This window comes from Haemaphysalis longicornis, unplaced genomic scaffold (genome assembly GCF_048455015.1).
Source record: "Haemaphysalis longicornis isolate Haplotype H1 unplaced genomic scaffold, Haemaphysalis longicornis Haplotype H1 scaffold_6, whole genome shotgun sequence".
Classification (NCBI taxonomy): domain Eukaryota; kingdom Metazoa; phylum Arthropoda; class Arachnida; order Ixodida; family Ixodidae; genus Haemaphysalis; species Haemaphysalis longicornis.
Genome location: NW_027526407.1, coordinates 143,274,286 through 143,290,493, shown reverse-complemented (window position 1 = coordinate 143,290,493; position 16,208 = coordinate 143,274,286). Strand labels below are relative to the sequence as shown.

The window sequence follows — 16,208 nt, the reverse complement described above, 5'->3', positions numbered from 1 at the left end:
AAGACGACGCAATTGTCTTGAAGGAAAAGCAAGTTTATTAGAGCGAACTTGTGCTCCCCTCACCACTCAATGAATACACAGGCGGCAAAGCAGCAGTCAACAAGGTGACGTGTGCAGGAGAGTGTCGGTGAATCGAATGCCACAGAATCTGCTGTGTGAGCATTTATCTTTTGGCACAGGTGTTTCTTGAACCGTTGATTTACATCGAGAACACTGTAGCTCGAAGGCTATTCTAGGCTAGTGGCGTTGGGACGAAACATTCTCCCTATCAAATGAGATGATCTGTACGGCATGAGTGGAACACAGATAACGCAGCCGGGTGCAGCCAGGTGGTAAAAGCAAAAACAAGCAAATTCAATGCATGGTTCGTGCCAGTATTCCTAAATTAACACGCCACCAGAGAAATAATTTTAGGGTGCCCCATAGCAGGAGCTCGGCGACGACATATTTCCGAAGCTAAAAGCAATCCCGCCATGTACAGGCATCACAGCGAGCGTCTCCTGCGACGAACAGCCAACAGTGAGTAGAAACGCAATAGTGGCGCTCAGTGCTTTAAGCCCTGAAAATGGTGCGAGTGCACTCGCGAGTGGTGAGTGGGAAATGTTTGCGTGGATGTTCTTTGGTTATGAAATTAAGTGTACTGCTTAACTCGTGCCTTCTTTTATTTTTGGCATGTGTGTTTGCATTCCTATCCTTGAGCTTCTGCTCCTCCCCCAACCTCTATTTTTCTCTCCCTCTCTACAGAGTGCTGGAATCTGAGCATGGTGTCCACTGCAACATGACCCTATTGTTCAACTTCACCCAGGTATGTGCAAAAGGGAGGCTAATCTCTGAGTGGAACTCGTGTGTTTGTAATTGAGAGAGAGAGAGAGAGAGAGAGAGAGAGAGTATGGGTCATCTCTTGACTGTTGCATATGCTTCTATGACAACACTAAGCCCAGGCAGCATGCCTATGGATAAGAACTGAACACCTGGCAATGCAGAATTGCTCAAAGCTTTTCATCAAAGCTGTCTTGCGACCTTTCGTTCCGAAACCACTCCAGTGTCGCAAGTGTCTAAGGATCGGACATGTTAGCAGCGTTTGCGGACGAGGTACTGTATGCTCCAAATGCGCTGGGTCCCATGATGCCAAAGACTGCAACGAAGGTGTGCTAAAATGTGCCAACTGTCGAGGCGCACACGACGCCTCATCGAAGACCTGTCCTCGCATCATACAGGAACGAAAGGTTCTGCAACAGATGGTCAAGGATCACTCGTCATTTAAAGACGCATCTGCGAAAGTTCGACGCCGCTGACGATTGCGACGGCGAAGATCGTCGAATGCTGTTGGTGTCAAAGACAGCCAGGACCACTCATGTGGGAATCCCACGGCTTCACAGGCACTGCCTCCACCACCGCTGGTAGACCCGCCTCCACGACCACCACCAGAACTACCAGCAGAATCAACAAACAGCGCGGCCACTGCTTCATCTGCAAAGATCAACGAAGCCAGGAAGTCATTGCCACCAGTGGAACCGTGGCCAAGGCTGCCGCCCCTCACTCCGGTGGAGCCCCGACGGGCAGATTCGAGGTCTAACCAGACTCCGACTGCGTTGTTGAAGGATGACGTAAAGATTGTCGCGGTTCTCAGGGCGTTGATCAACGCCATTCGTACGCTTTTGAATACCTTAAAAACGCCGACCGCTTTGAGCGCCCTGGAAGTTCTGGATGCCCTGGGTCCACTACTGGCAGGCCTCGCGTAATATCATGGCCCGTGCTACCGCATCATTCCGCCAGGAAGTCTGTGGAGCGTCCATTTTTCAGTGGAAGGCCAGAGGTTTAAAACCACGAATTTCTGATATTCGCCAGTTTGTATTCAATAATCCGTTCCCGATTCTCGTGATCTGCGAACAGAACCTACCAACTGCAGTAAGACTGTCCGGCTATGAAGGCATCGAGTCATCTACTGGTGGGACCAGTAGCAAAGTCATGATATTCATACGCCGGGAACTCACATATACTGTTCATTCGATACGCCCGCACGACACCAACCAATACGTATGCTTAACTGTTAAAAAAACGACAGACAGCTCTCTTTCACGCTCCTAGGAGCCTACATATCCCCATCAGCTATCCTTGATCGACAGAGACTAAAGCATATCTTCGAAACAACACCAGGCCCTTGGATCCTCACCGGTGATTTTAATGCCCACCACCCGCTTTGGGGAAGCTCCAAGATGAACCTCAGGGGTCGAAGACTTGTATCATTCGCGTCAGAATATGGGCTCTGTGTACTGAATGATGGAAGTCCTACATTTCTCCGCGGCCCGACCTATGCGAGCTGCCTGGATCTGACCTTCGCTTCAAGGCAATTCGCAAGACATCTCCAATGGTTTACGGACATTGAAACCCGCGGCAGTGATCACATTCCAACATCAAAATTAAGGGATTCCAGCACCCTATATCTCCCAACGTGTCCAAACATACTGACTGGACGAAATTTGAATCTCTTATGGAGGACGCCTGCTGTGAGGGCCTTTCCACAAGCTTTGAAACTGCTATCGGCAGTGCAACCCAGGCTTCCACGCGTACTGTCACAATGCCGCCCAAAGTGACAGAGTTTGATACCGAACGCCTCCGGGCAATTCGACGGCGAGCGGAGCGACGGTACCGGCGTACAAAAGCTGTACACGACCTAAGGGTAGCCAGAAGCACACAGAAGAAGATACAGCGCCGCATCGCTCAGGTTCAGGCACAACGGTGGAAATCATTTTGCGAGTCCCTCGACCCTCGGAAGCCTTTGTCTTCTATATGGAGAGTAATGCGTGGCCTGGCGACACCTGTGCAGCAGCGCTACCCATTCAAGGCTTTGGCACTATATGAAAACCGTCCGGAGATAGAAGTCGCAGAAGATTTCTGCATGAAGATTGCCTCTAGAACTGATGGCTATCGATCTGCAAGGATCCGTGAAGTCCCCTTGTCACGCGATCAACGAATGGACGTGCTCTTCTCCATGGAAGAGTTAGAGGCGGCTCTGGCATCCTGCCGGCGTAGCTCATCTCCAGGTCCTGATGAAATCTCCTACTCCACACTATGTCACCTTGGTCCTCAAGCACGTCAAACGCTTTTGGACATCTTTAACAAGGCGTGGATGGATGGCATCGTTCCACCGGAGTGGAAAGTAAGCCATCTGGTACCCTTACTCAAGCCTGGCAAATCTCCGCTCGACCTTCCATCATACCGTCCAATTGCCCTGGCCAGCTGCCTATGCAAGCTTATGGAAAGAATGATACTCGCGCGGCTGCAGTGGTACCTCGAACATAACAATATATACCCTGAAGTTATGGCTGGTTTTCGGCGTGGGCGTTCCTCCATAGACTGCGTGGTGGACTTGGTAACGTTTGCACAGCAAGAAAAAAGTTGCAAACGCATTTCAGCAGCCCTCTTCCTTGACGTTAAGGGCGCCTATGACAACGTCGTTCATGAGGCTATTCTAGACGCCCTGGAGCACTTCGGACTTGGTGGGCGAGTTTACCGATGGATAGAAAGCTTCTTGTCCGGAAGATCTTTTTATGTCATGACGGAGGATGGCCCGACATCACAGCACTTTGTTCACCGTGGTGTTCCTCAAGGTGCGGTGCTAAGTCCAACGCTTTTCAACCTAGCGATCGTCAGACTTGTGCACGCTCTCCCCAAGAATGTCTGCGTCTCCATTTATGCCGACGACATTTGCCTTTGGGCTTCGGGGGTCAACCGACCACAGCTACGGGCACGACTTCAAAAGGCGGCCAATGTAACGCGATCTTACCTGCGGCAACAAGGTCTGAGTATCTCGGGTGACAAGTGCGCGCTGGTTGCATTTACCCGCAAGCCCATGTTTCGATATTCCATCAAGATCGATGGGAGGTTGGTTCCCTACTCCAGGCATCACAAATTTCTTGGTGTAATCATCGACAGGGACATTTCCTGGAGCGCACATGTTTCTTTCCTTAAGAAGAAACTTGCCACCATTGCCCAGATATTCAGATTTCTTGCTGGAAAGACGTGGGGAACATCGGTAAGAGGAATGCTGCAACTGTACTCCGCACTTTTTTTTAGGCGCCTTGCGTTACAGCTTGCCAGCAATTTCCAACACTTGTACCACTAACCTGCAGGTAATACAGAGCGTCCAAGCGCAGGCTCTGCGCACGTGTCTTGGTTTGCCGCGTTGTGCATCAACAGTGGGCACCATTTGCATCGCACAGGAACACCCAATAGCAACGTACGTGGCTACTGAAACACTACGCCTGTACATCAGGCTCCTCACGAGGCTACCTTCTCACCATCTGGCGCAGCTTCCTCAAAGTAGACCACGATCTACTTTTTCAGCCATTATCACAGCGCACAGGGCTGAAATCCCTTCAAGGTACGCCCCTGCGGCAACACCGACCTCCCCGTTGTGGTGCCTGGCACAACCTGAGATTCGTCTCAGTGTTCCGGGAATTCGAAAAAAAGCCGACTTGTCATCATTGGCCCTTCAACAGCTTACGCTGCTGTTACTGCATGAACGGTACAACGACCGAAAACATGTGTACACAGATGGCTCCGTAATGTCATCCAGTTCGGCAGGTGCAGTGTTTGTGCCAGCAGATTTTGCAACAATTCGATTCCGTATTGGCCATACCACGAGCTCGACAGCTACAGAACTTGCAGCCATTCGTGAGGCTCTTGACCATATCATCGGAGCTACTCCTCAAAATTGGGCGATCTTTTCAGATTCCAAGGCTGCCTTACAGAGCTTACGCGCAGCCCTGCGCTACGGCCCCCTACACCAACTGGTGACAGAGATAAGAGAAAAATTCCATCAAGCCATCACAGCCGGCCATGACGTAATTTTCCAGTGGCTTCCAGGTCACTGCGGAGTCATCGGTAACGTGCTGGCGGATGAAGCTGCCCGTACAGGCCATGAGAGCGACCGCACCATTCTACTTCCGCTTTCAAGAACCAATGCCGCCAGGACGCTTCGCTCCCTTGCACGCAAGATTACCATGCAGCAATGGAATACACCGGACTTTTCGAATCCCCGACTGTATATTCAGGATCCCCTTCTTCGGCGCCGTATTCCGTATGGGCTGTCTCGACCCCAGTCAACTTTACTTTGTAGACTGTGGTTGGGAGTGACCTTCACGAAAGCCTACTCCTTCCTCATCGGGATGGCCAGCAGCGCACACTGTGACGCCTGCGGGGCGGAAGAGACTATAGAACATGTGCTGTGTCGCTGCCCCGAATACTCGTCGGAGAGGAGCATGCTTGCCACCGCGCTGAGCCGATTGGACAATCGACCATTTACGGTGGAAACTATTTTAAGTCATCGGTCTTCACCATCGACCTCGCAGAAGGCGACGAAAGCCCTTTTACGTTTCTTGAGTGAAACGAACTTGCTTGAAAGACTATAGTGCCCGAAACGGGACTAGAGTGCGCGCTTTCCCACTCCTATCTCTTCCTCTTCTCCCCCCCTTTTTATTCCCTGAACCCCATTCCCCCAGTGCAGGGTAGCAAACCGGGCTCTACACCTGGTTGACCTCCCGGCCTTTCCGTTCTTTTTTCTTCTTCTTCTTCTTATCCACAACTGTTTGTTGATGGTTTTGGTAACCCAGACAGTACTGTTGAGCTGTGCCTGTTGTGTTGCAGTTGCACATTTTGGATGTGGCAGAGGTGCGAGTGATTTATTACATCTTTAAAGGGCAAGACAGAAAGTGAGGTCTACCTGGCTTTCTCAAAACAGCGGCATCGCATTACAGTATTTTTATTTTGCTACTCGCAATGCAGTAAGAGCAGTGTAGCCTCGCTATAGCTAACCGACCAGTAGTGATGAAATCGTTTTGGTAAGTGCAAGTCTTTAACTACGCTGTGTTTTGTGCATAAACTCAAAACCCATTCAGGGATCTCTCTCTAAACTAGAGAAGCAACTGCTAGTGCCAGCATGGTTTTACATTTTTTGTGGTTCGGGTTAGCCCAGGTTATTGCTCAATCGCAATATGCAAACTTTTGGTGTGTACTGTATTTGCGTGATTGTAATGCGCTGGCACATTTACGTAGGAAAATTTGAAGATGTAATGGTGCACAGAATAATAATGTGTTGCCAAAACAATTACCCTGAGTGCTCATCGTCCTGCCTCTGTCTTTGTCTGTTAACTAAATTTTCGCGCGTATAACAAGCCTCTGCACATAATCCGCACCCCCACTTTCAGTCCGCCGGAAAAGAAGATACAGGAAAGGCTGCACCAAGGCTACTGCTCAAGCAACACATCACATACTATGATGTCTGAAACAGTGTATATTTAGCAAGTAGAACACAGAGTGAATTGTGACTTTCGCTTTGCAGTCTCACTGCTCTCATCTTTAACTTCCAGTCACTGCCATGGAAGGCTTAGTCAGTGTTAGTGTGTGGGAGCTTTACGGCACAACACGCATTGCTGTGAAGTTGCACTAAAGGTAAAACCCAGCGTATTATCCACACCCCTACTTCCCCACTGAAATTTTCATTTTCGGTGCGGGTTATACGCGCGAATATGCGGTAGTTTTCCCCCTGTACTTTTTGGGACAAGTTGAATGCTTCTCTGCGGAACATGACAGCACGCTCGCAGAAGCGTGTCTCGCCTCTGCTCTAGCGCCAGAATTTCCTCTAATACTATACGTCGGGATATGGGTGTTTGGATGCTTGAGCCTCCTTTTCCTCGCCCACCCCTTAGGCGGTGGCGTGTGCCGAGGCCGGGGTGACCCTGATCTCGCCCTTTGTGGGCCGCATCCTGGACTGGCACGTGGCCCACTCGGGCCAGAAGAGCTTCGAGCCCCTGGAGGACCCCGGCGTGAAGAGCGTGCGCCGCATCTACGACTACTACAAGCGGCACGGCTACGCCACCGTCGTCATGGGCGCCTCCTTCCGCAACCAGGGGCAGGTGCGCGCCCTGGCCGGCTGCGACCTGCTCACCATCAGGTGGGTGGAACCACCACCGGGGGGGGTGTCTACCAACTGCCTTTCCTTGTGGCTGCTCTATTGCCCTTCTCCCTTGCCTGTCTGTCCTCCTCTGTTGCGTACAGACTTCCTTTTCTAATTCGGTATTGCCAGTCTTCCTTGCCTACTGTCCTCCTCTGTTGCCTACCGACTGTCCTGCCCAGCACCTACTCTGTTGCATACCTACTTCAGTCAAGCCCAGTTATACTGAACTTGCAAAGAAACAGCTAGGAGTTTGATGTAGGGGATAATTCAATATAAGCAAGTTAAGAAACTGGAGGTCGTAAAAGCACATGGCGTTAATGGACACGGTATTGGTGACACTGCCTTACTTTCATGTGAAATGGTCCTGTATCTTCTTCTGCTTGGAGAACCTCAATGTCCGAAAGAGTATAGACTTCTCCACGGTGCAAGTGCACCAATCATTTCCGAGGTTGTGGGCAAAGGCTCGTCGTTGCTTTCCTCGTTGCACCTGCTTTCACCAGCGCTTGGTGTGATGTTGGCAGTGTAGTTTTCCAAACTCTCCCGTGGCTGCGACACCATGATCCACACTCGCAAACTCGCCGACCACTGATCCGGCAATGTCATTTGGAAATTCCGACAGCCCGCTCCACACTTGGCGGCACTGGTGGTGGCTTTGTTGCACTCCTCATGATTTGAAGTGATTACCGGCACTGGGTTCTGGGCAGATGTTACTAAAGAAGCCACCGAAAATTGCTTCAGATCTGCCAGCTTGTAGATTTGAAGCAATTTTGGGTGGCTTCTTTAGTAACATCCGCCTAGAACCTACTTCAAGACATTCTCGGGAATCTAGCGCCTTATGAGGGCTTCTGACTTCTCACCAAGTTCGACTCGATTTACAATTGCCAGCTCCACGGCGGAAGGGACATTTGGCCGCTTCACGCTAGCTAGAGCCGCTGGATATGCCTTCAGTTAGTGACGCGAGCGCTAGCCACCACAGCGACACTTTCGAAAAAGCGCACAAAGCGCGAACGACAGAAACACAATGAACGAAAAAAAGGCATTGCAGGTGGGCCGGGATCATTTTTTTGCAAGCGGGGTGGTGTCAATCACTCACCCTTAGCTATATGGTGCAGTAACAATAGGTGACCGATAAAAAAAGCGCAAAGGCTCATGGGTACACTTTTTTTCTGCCACGGAGTGCCGCCACTTCTGGTTCGGGAGCTCTCCTGGCCTCCCATGTGCCGTTGTCTTTCAACGCGCGTGTGCTTGTTGTTGATCGTTTTTTAGTGGGTGAAAAAATGCTCGTGCATCAGGAATTCCATAACAAACAATGGTTGACCCTACTAGGCGTTTATCTGACGGGTAAGCGCCTTGTGACAAATGAACACACGCGCGCGCCTGATAGCCGCCGGCATATCGGAGGGCAGGAGACGTCTAACTGGAACCTAAGTCATCTATAGGGAGAGCGTTGTGGGGAGGGAAGGGTACTTTTGCGGCATTTCTCGTTCAATATATCTGTTGTCGCTGGTATTTTTGTTCGATATATGTGTAGCTTTTGCTGCATATTCTCATTGTAAATGTACTGTGTCCAGAAATAGTTCGATATAAAGGATAATTCGATGTAAACGGGTTCGATGTAGTCAGGTTCGACTGCGGAGTGCGACCAACTTCTAACAATGCTGGCCGCAACAATGTACCGGATACAGCACTGAGCAGTTGCGGCACCATCAACTTCGCCTCACGTTTTGCATGGTAAAATGAATCTCTTATCGCATTGCTAATTTTCTGAGTTATTGGTTATAACAATTGGATGCGACAGCTTCAGCCAGCTTCAACTGTTGAGCCTGTTGGTGCGTAAACTGCTTTGTCTGGGCAACCGCGCGGTTATGTTTTTCGTTCACTAAATGCTGGGGGGAAAAAAAACGTAATGATTAGAACGATATATTTTCCTGCCTCGCTTGCCTATAACAGTTATAGTGACTTTTTTAGTGGTATTTTAGTATTGTCCAAGTTTGTTAGACTGTACTCTCTTGCCTGGCTACCATCCCCTTTCCAAAGCAACACTGATTTCCTTTTTTTTTTTTAACTTCCTCTTCCTTCTCTTGCGACGCAAGAGGCCTTTGTAACAGCCATTTAAATTGGTTTCGTCATGTTACATGGTTCGTGCAAAGGAGCACGCATGTGTCCAGGGGCGATGGACGTTTATTGCTACATGTTAGTCGGAGTGTGGCTAGTCGAGAGAAGGCCTAGCGGCAGTGATTTCCCTACACCCCCCTTAGGGGGTGTGTAGACCCCCCCCTAGTTTTTCTGGACACCCCCCCCTTGAATCCCCAAATTTCTTTCTTGTCAGTCCTTGTATGGACCTTTTTCAGTATCGATTTTCACTGGTACAGAGCAAGAACAAGCCAGTGAGGAGGTACGAGCAAAGCATATATCTACAAGCACTCACCCAAAATTACTTCGACTGAGGCCGCCTTTGACTTGAACTAAGGGCAGTAAACAAGCATATAATTTACTTTCTTCATTGATTCGATGCCGTTCTTTGTTTACAACCGTAATCTTTGCAGAAGCTCTTTCAGCATGTACATTTAAAATTGGCAATTTGGCGAGGCGAAGCGCTACGGAAGCTAATCCTGGCGTTTTAATAAATCGGGAGCGTACAATCGGTGCCTGATTTATAAGTGCTGCATAATTCGTGTACTACCTAAACATTGTTTCAAGAACTCAAATTTCGTCACTGGCCCTGGTAACAAGCTGAAAAATGGCCAGAAATTAAAAAAAAAAACTGAATACATGGTAAAAAATGAATTTCTCTAAATTTGTTTTTTTCTTAGATTGAATAGAAAGCACCGCCTCTCAGGTGTGTGTGTATATATATAGAAAATGAAAAACGTACGTCACAGGGATTAGCGTTTGGTTAACAGACGTCTATTATTTAACTAGTGGGATAAAAAAACAGCTTTTCTAGTTTATGAACCCCCCCCTCCCCCCCCAGAGCCGTTGAGGCACCCCCCCTTGATTCGATGCCTGGGGAAACCACTGCCTAGCGGACCGGTTGTGGCTGGCGCATGCCTTTTATTCGTCTTGCACGCATGTGCATTATCGAACTTGCAAAATTGCTACGCTTCACTGGGAGTCTCTTTGAGGCCACTCTAATCTCGAATTTGTGACCATCACTTTCTGGGGCATTGTACACAGGGTTCTTTTTCTGTAGCTCTCTCTCCCTTGTGATTTCACCGTTACCGAATATTGAACCCGCCTTTACAGTTGGGGTGTTCTAACAGCGCAAAAAGGACGAGGGATGCAGAAGAATGCACAAGACGGGCGCTGACTCGCAACTAATATTTTATTGGAAAGGAGCACGCATATGTAACCGACGCATACAATCTGGTTTGGTGGAAGCAAACACAAAATGGAAACATCAGATAAAACCAGACTAAAGGCATCGGAACCGCTCACACGGCTAGGTCGTATCCAAAAGTGCCTTTTCCTCCCCATATATTCTTGTTTATATGATAAGCTTCACCAACTTCTCATGTAAGCTCATCCTTGTGGGTAAACAAAATGTCGCATCCATCAAAACGCTGCATGAAACCACATGCTCAGCAGTGCACGCTCATTGGTGCCATGTCCTTTTTTGCGCTGTTACATTTCAAACATGAATACCCACCAGCATGCTGAACTATCCATTTCATCGCTTAGTCTGCTTCACTACCGCACATACATGCATTGCTGGCGAGACGTTTGTCTGAAAAAAAAGGGTGGGTGTAAGCGCTCTTATGTCTGAATATGATGTGCTTGGGACCCCTCCCCTCTGTTTTTGTTCAGTCGTCTGCCTTTGCAGACATATTCCAGCTATGCTGGTGCGCCGAAATATCGCCACTTTAATGATCCCCCGGTGGTCAAAATTGATCCGGAGCCCTCCACTACAGCGCGCCTCATGGCCCAAGTGTCGGTTCAGTGTGCTGGCTTCCCAAACTTTGAAAATTTGACAAACGAATAGGTGCCGCTGCAAGCAGTGTTGACTCCCTTCCGTTGTCCAGCCCTTTCAGTCACCGTGTCTCCATATGGAGACACGACTTTCTTCGTCATTTTCCTCATGAAAATGAAACGAGTTCATGCTGCAGAGCGGTGCGGCTGATGTTCGAAACCTGCGGAAGTGAAAGGTAGCACCGTGTGATGTGGAATGGCGGAACCGCACTCACAAACGTCGTTTCAAAATGGACGCCACCAAGTTTTGTGGGAGCTCCGGTGTGTTGCCGTCCTAAGTTCTTTTACGGCGGCGTAAATCATTTCTAAAGGCTAAAAAACACCTCTTTCATGTGCAGAAATTATTTCACCTCCTTGTTTAACTGTCGTTTTTTTTTATAGGGAAAAGCAAGATTGAGTAATGGTGTCTCTGTATGAGGACGCGACGCCATTTGTATAATAAGCATTCTAGAGAGACTGAACCTTTTTTTTCTGACCTCTAGACACCTGACACTGCTAAACCTGCAAGTGTGGAATTTTTGTGCAGTGAATATAATAATTTGAGACTGAAAGGGCTAGTGTCGCTGTTGTAGTTTATGGGTCAATCCCTCCAGCTGAGTTCCAGACACTTGTCACGAAAAATGGGTTCAGAAGTACTACAAACTAACCTCGTTATAGCAAAGTAGCATCGGGGCAGTAAATTAGTTTGTTATATCCGATGTTCGTTGTAACAGTACAAGTGAAAATCGGCTCGTAACAAATCGGCAATCTGGGTCGCTCAAATCCTAAATACAAAAACTCGTTATTGGAGGCTTCAAACCCACTTTAAGCGACGTGATCCTTACCTCTCTCCTGGTAGCATTTCAAACTAAATGGGGCGAACCGTAGGAACGAGAAATTACAGCAGAACAACTTTCGTTTGGCAAAACAGGCTTGCGTTCGTATTTATTTGAAGGAGGGTCTGATAATCGTCTGGTGGCTTTTTCATCATGGACCAAAGAGTTCTTCGTTGTATCGGATATCGCGCGCGGCTATCACAATTTCGCTGTGGTTATAAAAGGAACAAGTGTCATTGAAATGAAGCGTGACCAACCAAAGTTCACATTTAGTTCACTATAGCCGATAATTCGCTCTATCAGTGTTCGTTATAGTGAGGTTCAACTGTAGTGGATTTGTGCGAGGGGTACAATGTACGTGTGGGCCGCACAGTCTGCTTCATGGTGTGGTGCATTGTGCCACCCCTTGTCTGTGTGGCCAATTTCTTGGATTGTTTTGCTCTCTTTAACCGCATTTTTGTTTTCCGATTTTGAGTAGAGAGAGAGGGACCTGTTCTCACCAGCCCTTCTTTCCCCTGCCTTTTCAGCCCTGCCCTGCTGTCTGAGCTGGCCAACTCTACAGAGCCCATTGTCCACCACCTGTCCGAGGCTAAGGGTGAGTAAGCCTCTGTCTTCTGTCACCAGCTGTCTTTTGTTTGGCTCAATGGGGAGGAGGTGCAAAGGTACCTAGAGGTACCTCAGTAGTACTACCACTTTTGTCCACCTTTGCTACAGATGTTTGAGCAGTGGTGATAAGACTACTCCTCAGTGCAGTCTTGGAAGAGGTTGATCAGATCGGCCAAATGAGAGAGAGAGAGACTATGTTTAGAGTACCAATGCAAAAGCCATATCGTGATCTATGGACGTAAAAACTGAGTGTCACACTGTTCTGGGTTGGCTGAGACATGAATTAACGTCATTCTTCAGAGTTATTATGACAGTTGCGGCTACAGGCTGAAGCCGGCCTTACAACTGTTTTCTGTAACCATACCTCCTCGTTAGGCTGCCATGTATTGACAGCAGACGGGAATGGTTTACAGCTTCCCTAAAAACTACATATGCAAGTAAATGTGATTCTGCGTAATGCTAACGTCGTCCTCGCGGCCAATTTCAGTATGATGTTTCACATGATGACCACAAAAAACTGAGCGCTAGATTGTTCACCAGAAAATTTGCTTTGCCGCAAGATTAAATTTGGCGACGCGACTTTTTTCTGCGCACCCCGTCGAAGGACGCAGTTTCCAACAGGTAGCCTAAATAGCTCCTGTAAAATAAATTGAGTCGTCGAGCACTACATCACTTGGAGGATCACACTTATTCAATGTTGCGCGGCAGCCGTGGGCTGCGTATTTTGTAGCACAGTGATAGCAGAACGACGGCGATGGTCACGCCTGCCGCGAATATCGAAAGTATGTCACGGGCAAGCGAGGGATCAGAGATGCCCGGTAACAAATAAACGGCAGGCATGCGCAACGCATTCCTAGCACACCAGTTCCATGAGCCTCGACCCGGCGCTCGCTGGCTGCAGATGGCGCAGCGATGCAGTTTTGCTGGCGACTGTACATACTAAAATTTCGTCAACTTGAATTGCTAGTTGCAGCAGCAAGAAAAGTTTACTATAAATGTACCAGTGTCCAGAAACTTTGCAACGTAACGATGTCGCCAAGACTGGACAAAATGTAGGTGTTATAGGAAAACATACCTGCCCTCACTTATTCGGCTTACCTTAGGTGCTGTGTAAATAGAAGTCGGTTTACTCTATACCAACTACAGTTGATTTTGAAAACTTCTCAGTCTATAATGTCTCCACATTGACCATTCCTGTTACTATTTCTACTACTGGCATAATGAATCCTCATTGGTGTTCTTAACCCCTCCCCTCCTTAGTTGCAACTAATTCTAGCCACTTGTGGTTGCTGTAACCACTGAAGAGGTTCGCACGTTCCGGCTGCTTGCAACACTTCTTGTCGCCTTCCGTAATCCTTCCTCGGTTAGCCAAGCAGTAAATGACGGAAGTGTTGCCCATGCACGAATACTGCTTGCATAAGAGTTTGTGGAGAGTATATAGTTGGATAATATTGACAAGACCAATCTTTAAACCACAGGCCGGAGTAACAAGCCATTGGCAGTGAACATCGGGAATGTTTGGAGGAGGCAAGAAATTTGTGTGGACCAAGCTGGCATAACAGGCCTATGGTACAGGGCTTCATCACTCAGTGCGATTGTAATGATTGCCTTTTTTTTTTTTTTTTTTTTTTTTTTTTTTTTTTTTTTTCCTTTTTCAGCCAAGAAGCTGGACCTTCCAAAGGTTGAGGTCAACGAAGCGACCTTCCGCTGGGAGCTCAACGAAGACCAGATGGCGACCGACAAGCTCTCGGACGGAATCCGCAAGTTTGCCGCCGACGCCTTGAAGCTGGAGAACATACTCCGCGAGAAGCTCAAGTGACGGCCTCCTCTGTCGCACTCTGGACTCTTGCGTCCACGAAAAGTCTCAGTGCCGGCGACTTCAGCACTCCACTTCTCTGCGGAATTGGTGAAGATTTGTCTATCGTGTGAGGTCTTAATGTATCTCGCACAGTGTAATAACTGCAAAACATGAAGACAGGCCAATTTGTCGAACACTATTTTTTGATGTACAAAGGATTTAGGGCGCGGGAAATGGAAATCCTCCCCAGTGGCAATATATATTACGATGTTATCTTGTTTGCAAAGAATAAAGAATTTTTTGTGTGTTGCTTTGTTGGCTTTTCTTTTTCCCAGAGGGTAAAACTAGGGTCTTTGCATTTCAAGGTGACGGGGAAAGTGAATAATATTGAGGTCCCTGTAAGTGTGATGTCGTGGAGAGCTGCTGTACTGAGGACGGCTATCTGCATATTTCCAGTTTGGCTAAGGTGTTGCGCAGCTGAGTTGGAGGCTGTGGGTTCAATTCCCAGCTACGATGCCCATTTCTCAGAGGCAGAAATCAAAGCCTGTGTCCAGATTTCGGTGTACGTTAAAGGTGCCCAGGTAGTCAAAATTAATCCGGAGTGTCCACTACGATGTGCCTAGTAGCCCAAATGTGCTTCGGTATGTTAAACCGCATTTTCTTAATATTCAGATTAACCTGCGAGCGGAAAAACTTTTTTCTTCGAAGTTCCAATTTGTAGTATTCAAATTCAGATGTAACAAGATGAATCCCAGCCGGATAAATTTCTAAAACTAAGGACCTTTCTCTTCCCACTGAGGAGCTGGTACAGCTTTGCGTTCAATTTAGTCGCCTGTGTGGTGTCCATTTTAAGGGGGGACGTGGCAAGTAAAACTGTTTTTGTTATTTATGGACTAAACAATCGAATTCGAAGAATCTATGTAGTCCCCTATCCCAGCAACAAAACTGAAATATGTTTTAGTATGTCTTTACCTCTCGAGTTACCAGAATAATTAGTCAAAAAGTTGCCCCGAGACGAACTAATTGAGCGAGAATTAAAGATTTTTATGTTAGTGTGATCAGAAAGATATTTGTGCAAGGAAGCTGTTAGATTCTTGCTTTATTTCCTTAGGGTATCAGGAAAACGTTTCACGTTCTTTTTAACATGCAACTACTTCTGATTATGAAAGGAAGGTTAAACTTTTCTTATTTTTTTTTATACCTAAAGGATATAAAGCAATAATCTAATAGCTTCCTTGCATAGAATATACATTTCTGATTACACTGACATAAACATCTTGTTGAGTTCTTGCCTAATTAATTATGCTGAAAACAGCTTCCAAGTAATTAGTCTTGTAACTTAAAAAGTATGGAAGGTTTTCTTAAACAGATTTCAGTTTTGTAGGTACAACGGTTGGTTAGATGAATGCTCCTAATTTGATTCAATTTGGTTCTTAAGTAAAAAAAAAGTTTTACTTGCCACGTCCAAGTGACTGACTTAAATGTCCCAAATTAGTCATAACCTCTAACGTTTTTTTTTTATTTAACACTCTTTTTAATCGAAGACCTGCAGACGCATAGTATGCATAGCTGCATGGTGGAGGAAGTATAATTTATAAAGCTGTGTTCCATTTACTTCTGACTGTATGCATCCATTACTTTTGCGGTGATTGGCACATGACGGGCTCATTTGCAACAAAACGATTAATTCCAGGGAATGGCGTAGCCACAAATATCTTTTCTGGGTGTGTTACACCCTGCCGTTAAAAAAAATCTAAAAAAGATAGTCTACGCCCACACACGCAATATCTTATTTTCATTTTCTTATCTCGTTCTCGTTTTTACACTTATAGATGAATTGTGTAAAAGGTATGGGTGCTAGAAAAGGCTGCAAGGATAGAGGGGGTGGGAAGCAGCGCCGCATATAAAATTTTGTGGGGGTGTTCTGACACCGAAGCACACCCCCTTTGGGTGCGCCCTTCTTGTGAGGTACGTGGGCGTAGGGTCACCGGTGGGTAGACACAATCCCGCACTCTTAATAATTTCCTCTGTACTCCCATGGAAGTTTCAGTCTGAGGCGAGC

At 47.4% G+C, this 16,208-nt stretch overlaps 1 protein-coding gene across 1 annotated transcript in view; it reads left to right on the top strand.

The window, feature by feature from the left end:
* Positions 1-14,457, top strand: part of Taldo (transaldolase) — a 29,324-nt gene extending 14,867 nt beyond the window's left edge. Inside the window, exons 5-8 of the mRNA XM_077672719.1 lie at positions 745-805; positions 6,711-6,955; positions 12,270-12,337; positions 14,007-14,457. Coding sequence (XP_077528845.1) covers positions 745-805; positions 6,711-6,955; positions 12,270-12,337; positions 14,007-14,167 — 535 coding nt within the window. The 3' untranslated portion in view covers positions 14,168-14,457. The remainder of the gene's footprint in view (positions 1-744; positions 806-6,710; positions 6,956-12,269; positions 12,338-14,006) is intronic.
* Positions 14,458-16,208: the final 1,751 nt, after the last annotated feature.